Here is an 8,893-nt window from a genome sequence, read left to right on the forward strand (position 1 = left end):
GCTAGCCTCAACCCCTTTCTTCAAAGGCTTCTTTAAAAAGTAACTCGAAAGGCGGTCACTGCCAAGGGAATGGTGTTACTTAAGAATACTTTTAATTAAAACTTTAAAGTATTTACCTAGGTCTTTACCACTAATAACTGAGAGAGACATAAGAAGAGCGCCATATGTGGCCAGACTTCCTGTCCCGGCACCTTCAGAGTTTGTGATTGGGTTAAAACTTACATTCCTAATAATTCGTGTTCCTTGTCTAATACTCGGGTGATGTTTATTCACAAGGCTTCTTAGCATAGCCCATTAGTGGTAGCTCACAACACTGAGGTTGCTTTATGAAGGGAAGGGAGTTTTCTCTGGTAACATAAACCTGAGCTCAGGCAGAATGTCACTGGGATTTGACCCCAGCACATGGACCATGAATCCTGCTCTCACAACACTTTCCTCAAAACACTTGTGGCCATTCTTTTCATATGGCATTCAGAGCACTTTCTAGAACATCGAGTTGCCAAGATACCACACACTTCACGTACCTGCTTTTTTTCTTCCTACTGATTCAAAATGGTACGGTCCTGTGACTCACTTCCTGCCCGGCATCAGCATGTTTTCAAATTGGGAAGCAGCCGCATGTGTGGGGGCCTCTACAGGTCACTGCTCTAACCATAGTGTAGAGTGTAGGGGCTGAGGGCACCTCAGAATTCATCTGGCTCAGCCCAAGTTTTTACTGATGTGGAATCTGAACTCTTAACTGGGAGTTCCAAAGTGATAGTCATGTGGCGGCAGAGTAAGGATTTTCTTCATCTCCTGGTTCCTGGCCTAATTTTCTTCCTCCTCCACCATTCTGGGGATGACCTCTAGGGCCCTTCAGAGGCTTTTGCAAGGTCATTCACATTAGCAGTCAGGAGGAATGAACTGAGCTGCTGTCCAAAGTCCTGCCCATGTGTTCTTATTGACTGGTCCCCTGGACTCAAATGTGACAAATAACCAGAGAGCTTGTTTGGATGCTTTAGCAAGTGTTCCTCAGTCTGGACACATCCTCTCCTTCAACAACATTTGGAGCAGGCCTTCACTTGGGGAAAGCCTTTTTACCTTCTTCCCCAAATGTTAGGATGGTACTTTCTCTGGTCTAGTAATGTGCTAGGGGTACAGAAGTGAACCAGACATATGCTGGCTCTGCCTCCTTGAAGCATCTCAAGTTATGGAAGCAAGAGATGATTAAATGAGCAATTAATATATAGCATGAAGATCTTGGTAGTCGAAACAAAATGTGCTGTGGTAGCACGTAGGCAGTGGGCACTTGACCCATACTTTGGGGGTTAGGGAGGACCTTCAAGAAGAAGTAACATTAAGCTGACGGGGAACAGAATGGACAAAGATGAGACAAAGCATGGCTTGGTGAAGGAAGAACTTTCGTATGACTAGAGTGTCGTTTGAGGAGGGCATAGTGAGAGATGAAGCTGGAGCTGGAAGCAGAAGCCAGAGCAGCCAGGATCAGTGTACAGAGCTTGGGCTTTATCCTCAGCGGGGAGCCACTCAAGGGGCTTGAGCCAGGGAGGGAAGTGACACACTGACATTTTAGAAATAGCTGTCTGGCTGCAGAGACGAGAGAGGAGTAGAGAGGGTCAGACCAGAGCAGAGAGGCCATCCAGGTACCGCTCAGTAATTCAGGAGAGGGACAATGAGAAAAGTTCTTAAGCTGCATATGTTAATGTAACCTTTTCCAGGTTTCATCTCTGTTGGCAGAATTGGAGGCAATCCGAAGAAATCCAGGGTCTCAAAAGAGGTAAATGTGTTGTCTCATTATCCAGGTATTTCTTGTAATTAAGCAAGAAAGTTTGGTATTGCTGATAGTTACAAATCTTAGTGTTTTATATCAAGGATCTTGAGTCATGCTCAGCAGAAAGCATTGACGTTATAGCCCAACTTCCCTCTGATTTCTAGTTAAAGTATTTGTGGCACTGATTAGAAAGGAAGTCCCTGGAGGATCGGAGAAAGCTAAGCCTCCGAGAAGTGTTTAAAAGTAGAGCAGTATCTAAAGAAAATCAAGGGTAACATGCAAAAGGGAGGGAGAACTGCGTGAGCAGGCCGGGAGTCCATTTGCTGTTTGTTTCAACTTATGTGTATGTTATAAATCTGCATTCGTATATGTGAAATATTTTGATCTAAAAACTTTAAACTCTAATTAAAATAGCATGGAGGGGTTGGGTGAGGGGAGTAGAGAAGTCCTAGCAGCTTGTTATTATGACTGGCGACGGTCCCTCTCTGCAGGACCACAGAGCTCCTCTGGGTGAGCACTCAACCCCCAAATAGTAGGAGGCTGCAGTGCTTACCTGAGTTTAGTCACCACTGTATCTTCACTTCATTCAGTGCCAGATAGATTGTAGGCTGGATCTGGAAACAACTTGGAGCATTATAATCTTTTTTACAATGTCACAATTTATCTATTTATCCACATGTAATCTTAAAATGTGACCTAAGCATGTGCCTTTCCCCTGTAGGTAACAGAAAGCCTTTCCTCACCACATGACAACTGATTCTTAAGACTCACAGGGGCATGACAGGCTGCAGATGAGTTTAATCTGTTTGGGGGCTTGTTTTATCCTTTATTCCAGTGTCATTGTCTCTCAGTGGACCAGCATGCTGAAGGTTATAGCCTTGCACCTGAGGAGGCACAAACTGACCTATGCCACCATCGATGGCTCTGTTAGCCCCAAACAGAGAATGGACTTGGTAGAGGCATTTAACAACTCCAGGGGCCCTGAGGTACGAGCTGGTCACATCAGAGTTATAGAATTAAGAGCAAATTTTTCTCAGTTATACAGAGAATTCTAATGTAGCAGCTCAATTTAAATATATTCATAGCTTTGATCCCTCCAGGTCTTTTAAATTTATTAGACATTTATGGGGTACATATCAAAGTATGCAGATACTGTAAAGAGAATAAAATATGAGGGCTAAAAGGAGAGGGAGAGCAGAACTGGATCAAGAGAATCTGTGGAGGAGGCAAGTCGTAAAGAATGGGTAGGATTTGAAGATGAGGAAATACGGGGGGAAATGGAAGAACGAGGCATCTGATGATGGATAATAAGACTTTGGAAAGCATTCGTGAGTGACAAGAGGATCATAAAGGTGCTGAGGGTGGGGGTGCAGAGACGATGGGATAGACAGAATCTGGTTAAAGGAAAGTGTATTGAGCTAGCCACCCCCAGTCCTCTAGAGTGCAGTATTTGTATATTTTGTATTTGTATAATTTGGCAGGCACACAATGTTTTGAGATTCACTCACCAAAAAACTGAAATGAGAATTTTCTTAAAGGTGGGGCATTTCAGAGTTTCAAAATAGTGCATTTATGGCAGCAGAAGGAAATTTGATAGGAACTCGGTGCTGCTCTGTCCTGATGTTGGGCTTGAACCTGGGACAAAGGAGAGTGTATTATATGGAGTTACTGATGTGCTTTCTTTTGTAGGTCATGCTAATCTCTCTCTTGGCTGGAGGTGTTGGTCTAAACCTGATTGGAGGAAACCACCTTTTTCTTCTGGATATGCACTGGTAATAACAATTCTGGACTTTTCTTGAGTTTCCCAGCAGAGCAGGGGACCAGCAGGCTGGAGGGGCAGCAGGGCCTGCCTTCTTTGTTGATGCTGCTCTATCTGTGTTAGGGAGATGCTGCTGCACACATGTGTGGAGATGCACATCTAAACAGGGCGCAGGGCTAGTGGACAGCCCTGAATTCCTGACCAGCAAGGCTTCACATGCTACTGAAAATAGTCCATTCACTTCATTGTTAGTCTAATGTCTGTTTCCATGGAAACTGGGAGCAGGGCTTTTCCTATCACTAAGACCTAAGACCTACATCCCTCAGTTCTGCCTCTTCAAAATACTGTATTTCAGACGTAGGTGTTTACCTCCAGGGAACTCTCAACCCTGGAAAAGAGGGAGCAGCATTACTCTAAAAGGAAAAGGGGGAGGGATTTTCTAATTACGTTAGGACTGCTACTAACATGTCGCCTTTGGCCTCTCATGTAGTGTCAGCACCAGGAGCATAATAGCACCTTTCTTGGAAATAAGATAAATGGGTAGTGTGTGGTCAGGAGAAAGTGTCATAATTAGTCCCAGCTTTTGGTTTTCTAGTTATGCCAGCCAGGGATTGCTGCACGTGGGTCTAATTCTCCAGCAGTTGAATCACAGAATATGAAAGTTGAGAAAGGTATTCAGCTCTCACGTTTCCAGGTAGAGCCAGGAATGTAGAGGGCTGAGGTTAGTTGACTTGCCCAGGGTCCCCCAGCTAGTTAGTGACCGAATTTGAATGTTGGTTCCACCTCTGTTACTTACTGTTTGAACTGATAATGCTGAGTCACTATTAGCAGTGACCCCAGTTTCTCATTAGAGGGCAGGAAATATGTGACACTAAACTGTCTGCAGCCAGTATAGCCAGGGCAGGGATCTTCAAACTTTTTCTGTATATAGTTTAGGCCAGATAGTAATTATTTTAGGCTTTGAAGGCTGCATAGGTCGCTGTTGCATATTCTTCATTGCGGGATTTTGCTTATTTTACAACCCTTTAAAGCTGTAACAACCATTTTTAGCTAAAGAGCCATACCAAAGTCAGGCTGTGGGCTGGATTTGCCTATGGAGTTGGCTGCCCCTGGCCTAGGATGTCTGTGCCTTTTAGCTTTACCTCTTTTCTCCCAGGAACCCCTCACTTGAAGATCAAGCTTGTGACCGAATTTATCGAGTAGGACAGCAGAAAGATGTTGTCATACACAGGTAAGTAAGGGTCTCCCAGGACCTAGGACCCTCCCCAAGTTCTGCTTTCGTGCCAGTCTTTCTTGGGTAGTATTTTAATAGAATGTAAAGTATTTAGTGATCGTTTTACTAATGATGCTCCTGAGGCACATCCCCCTTGGACTCGCAGTCAGGAAGGGAAACACAGGCATTGGAGGATGACCTTGGAATTGGCCTCTGCAAGAGAAGAGCAAGCTGTCTATAGTAGTGAGCCTTAGCTCAGTCAGGGCAGCCCATGAAGCGACCCTCTCCCTCTCTCCCTCTCTTGCTTATAACTTTTATTTTGACATAATTTCAGGTATAAAACAATGTAAGAATTCTTACAAGAATAATACAAAAAAAATCCTGTGTGTGTGTGTGTACACGTACGTGTGTGTGTGTCTGTGTACGTGTACATGCAAACTTTTTCCTGCACCATTTCAGAGTAAGTTGAAGATATGCTTATTTATCCCTAACTACTTTAGTGTGCATTTCCTAAAAATAAGGACATTTTCTTACATAACCATGATAAAATGGTCAAAATCAGGCTGTTAACAATGTACTACTGATATAATACCTGAGCTATGGACTTCATTCTGTTTTGCCACTTGTTTCAATGATGTCTTCTCTGCAAAAGAAAATCCTAGATCCTACGTAGCATTCTGTTGTCATGACTCTTCTCTCCTTTTATGTGGAACAATATCTCGGTCTTTTTTGTATTTTAGGTTTGAAGAATACAAGCCAGTAATCTTGTAGAATAGTCCTCTGCTTAGGACCCACTTCTCTTTAAAAACAATAAAACCTGCCTTGATGCTACAGTCCTTTAGCTATGGACCTCTATTTCTCCTTCTGTTTCAGGGCCATGTTTCCTGGAGAATTAGAAATCACTGACTGTCTTTACTTGCTGACCTTCCATTCATTCCTCAGCCTTTACCAACTGACTTTCACCCCATTGTTCCATTGCAATTACTCTTGCTAAGGTCACCAATAAATTCTAAAGTTTGCCAACTACAGCGATTATGTTAGCTTTCCTGTCTTGAGCTCTCTTCTCACTCTGGATGCAACTCCCCTAAAAATCCTGTCTTCTCCAGTAACTCCCACATCTATATCTTCAGTTCCAAGATCCCCTTAACTCCAGACCCTGCTCAGTATCTGAATCTGACTGCCCGGATACCCACCCATTACTCATTCACCCATGTATTCATCTCGTTCAGCTCATAAAACTCAGACCTATTGAGCACTCACTATGTAGTAAGTACTGTTACATATTCCAGGGACTCAAAATCTCACAAACTGAAATTGTTTCTTCCTACCGCCTCATAGCCATTTATTCTTTGAATTCCTTGTCTTTGTGAAGACTATCACTGTTTAATCACAGAACCAGAAACTAGGCTCCCCCTCATTCTCACTTTCACCTACCAAGCCCATTAATTTTATTCTCTAAAATGTTTCTTATAACCATCCCCTCCTCCCAGCCCCACTGCCCTTCCCTCTTTCAGATCTGAATTTCTTAGCATGACATGCAGAGCCACTCAGGATCGGGGCCCGCCAGCCTCTTGAGCTTCTGCCGTTACAGTGCAGCGCAGTAGAGTCCTTTTGACCTTGGCCCTGGCCAGACTAGATGACTTGATCTTCCCCCCACATGCCATGTTCTACAACTCAGCCATGGTTTTACATATGTTCCCATTTCGAGGGATGCCCTCCCCTCGTCCATCTGGCCAGCCTTGCTCATCCTCCAGGCCACACATTAAGAGTTAACTCTTCAGTGGAGCCTCCCTCAGCACTTCAGACAGATTTCCTCTTGCTCCTTTTGCACACTGGACATGCTTCCATCGTAGCACTTTCTGGGTGGTATTATTGTTTATTTTAATCTCTTTCTTTTGGGTTCTCTTTGAGAGCAAGACTTACGTTAATCTCTCTATACCTACACTTAACGTAGTACATGGCATACTAGTATAGTGAATGCTTAATCGGAAGTGGTTGAGTGATTGAATGACAACAGTGGCGTTTCCTCAGTTTGTAAAACCTGTTACAGTGTGAATTAGCCCCAAAATCAGATACTCTGTTTAACCAGCACGCATGCCTAGCAGAAACTTCCTTTCCATCTTATCAAGACGGAGCTGTTAGTGTGAAAGCTGGCTCTCTGTGCTTTAGTGGATAGGGATATCTTTTGCTCATGTTGGCATTTCTCAATTACCTTGCTTCAGAAAGAAATAAAAAAGTCAATTTGAGTCACATCATTTTAAATGGACATATATTTAGTCAGGGTTGTCTGGGTTGCCTAAACTTAAGAGTTCTTAACCAAACCTAAGAAAGCTTAAATAAAGGAAGAAACCTTATTTAAAAACTAAAGCATAATTAGAAGTTTGAACATGTTATTAGATACGCTACCTTGGATTTCTAATTGTTTGCTTGTCTGTGTTTTAGATTTGTTTGTAAGGAAACAGTGGAAGAGAAGATCTTGCAGCTCCAAGAGAAAAAGAAAGATTTGGCCAAACAGGTTCTATCAGGATCTGGAGAATCTGTCACCAAGCTGACCTTGGCTGACCTCAAAGTCCTTTTTGGCATCTAACTTCCTTTGTAGAGCTCAGAAGGGTGCCACTGTTGGTGTGTATTAGGATCTGGGAGAACGGCCTAACCCTGGTCCCTTGGGCTCTCCTTGCATTCCATTTCACCATCACGCCTTCTGCCCCCTCAAGTGAGGCACACGCTAACCCCCAGAACTGAGTGAGTGACACAACCGATAAATGGCTTCAGATGAAAGAAAATGTCCTAGCGCTGGATAATTTTGGAAAACAACTCTGGGAGGGTTGTGCGTAAGCTTCAGGAAAAACTCTGTTGCCTTTCTCTTCTCAGCTGATGGGGGACCTAGTGTTACTGCCTTTCTAACATCTCTTCCTCTCTCCTGCCCAGGAGGCCGCTCCTATAACCGTCTCTTTATGGCCAGAGAGTGGACCTTACGCCCATTCCTCTGCAGTGGTCTCACTTCTAGGCCCTTCTGCCTCTCAGGGTAAATCAAAGAGGTGCCCTATACGTCATTTTGTATTGCTATCATATCATGTACTATTTGTGTCATAGTTTAGTATTTTTATCATTTTCATAGTATTTGTATTTTTACAAATCTACAGTATTCATAGTATTTAGTATTGTTGTGTTATTTAGTCTTTGTACCATTGTATCATTTAGCATTGGTATAATCTAATGTGTTTGACAGCGTAACAGAAATAATGCTGTGTTCATTAAACCACATTTTCTTTCCTCCTGGGTACCCAGAGAGACTACGTTTCCCAGTCTTTACTGCAGTTACATGGGTCATATTATTGAGTTCTCACCCTGGGAATGAGGACAGAAGTGATGTAAGTCATTTTTTTATCTTTCCTCTAAAACTTTGCAAGTGATTCTTCAGGCTGTTTCTTCCCTTACCAGCCCAGTGGATGCAGAGGACCCGATGGAAGACTACAAGGCCCCAGAGAATTACAAAGCCTCTAGATTAGAGATTCGTACCCTGGTTGTTGGCCATGGACCCTTTTTGTTCCTGAATGACAGGGACAAAAGCCTTCCCCATATGTGCCTCCCTTCTCACCCCGGCTCACCCACATTGGACTGTGACATGGTTTTTTAAGGCACAGAGATTTTAGGGTTGTTTATATAAGAGTTAGTACCCTAATACAAACCCTTTAGACTTTTATACTTTGGGAAACTAGTCAGATCTCCTTCTTCCCATTAGCAGCTGTTTCCAGAACACTTACTGTGCTAATGGTGCTAGAAAGAATTGTAGTTTTTCCTAGATAGACCACTACCCTCCTTTGAGTTGGGAATAGGAAACAAAATCCTCTGTTAACCCAGCCGTGGTCTGGACAGGTGCATTGGAACCTGTTTAAGCAAAAATGCCTTTCTAGGACAAGGCCTAAGGCCTGCAAAGGAAAAGATAGTATGGCCTGGTAGGAAGGGTTCGATTTAGAACTTAGACTTAACTCCAGTCCCAGATTCACCTTGGCTGGGGGTATAACCTTGAAAAAAAGCCTTCACTTCTCTACACTTTGGTTTCCACATTTGTAAGGTGGGTATTGTTTTCAGAACTCAACAGCTACACTGCGGTCACTGATAAAATCAGGAAACAGAGACGTAAGATTACCCT

General features: G+C 43.3%; 1 protein-coding gene across 1 annotated transcript in view; it reads left to right on the plus strand.

Moving 5' to 3' along the window:
* The window catches only part of TTF2 (transcription termination factor 2), a 35,198-nt gene extending 27,182 nt beyond the window's left edge, over positions 1–8,016 (plus strand). Inside the window, exons 19-23 of the mRNA XM_079760611.1 lie at positions 1,716–1,774; positions 2,604–2,754; positions 3,458–3,540; positions 4,684–4,758; positions 7,183–8,016. Of these exons, the coding sequence (XP_079616737.1) occupies positions 1,716–1,774; positions 2,604–2,754; positions 3,458–3,540; positions 4,684–4,758; positions 7,183–7,327 (513 nt within the window). The 3' untranslated portion in view covers positions 7,328–8,016. The remainder of the gene's footprint in view (positions 1–1,715; positions 1,775–2,603; positions 2,755–3,457; positions 3,541–4,683; positions 4,759–7,182) is intronic.
* The last annotated feature ends 877 nt before the right edge of the window (positions 8,017–8,893 follow it).

This window comes from Cnephaeus nilssonii (genome assembly GCF_951640355.1).
Source record: "Cnephaeus nilssonii genome assembly, chromosome: 21".
In the NCBI taxonomy this organism is placed as follows: Eukaryota; Metazoa; Chordata; class Mammalia; order Chiroptera; family Vespertilionidae; genus Cnephaeus; species Cnephaeus nilssonii.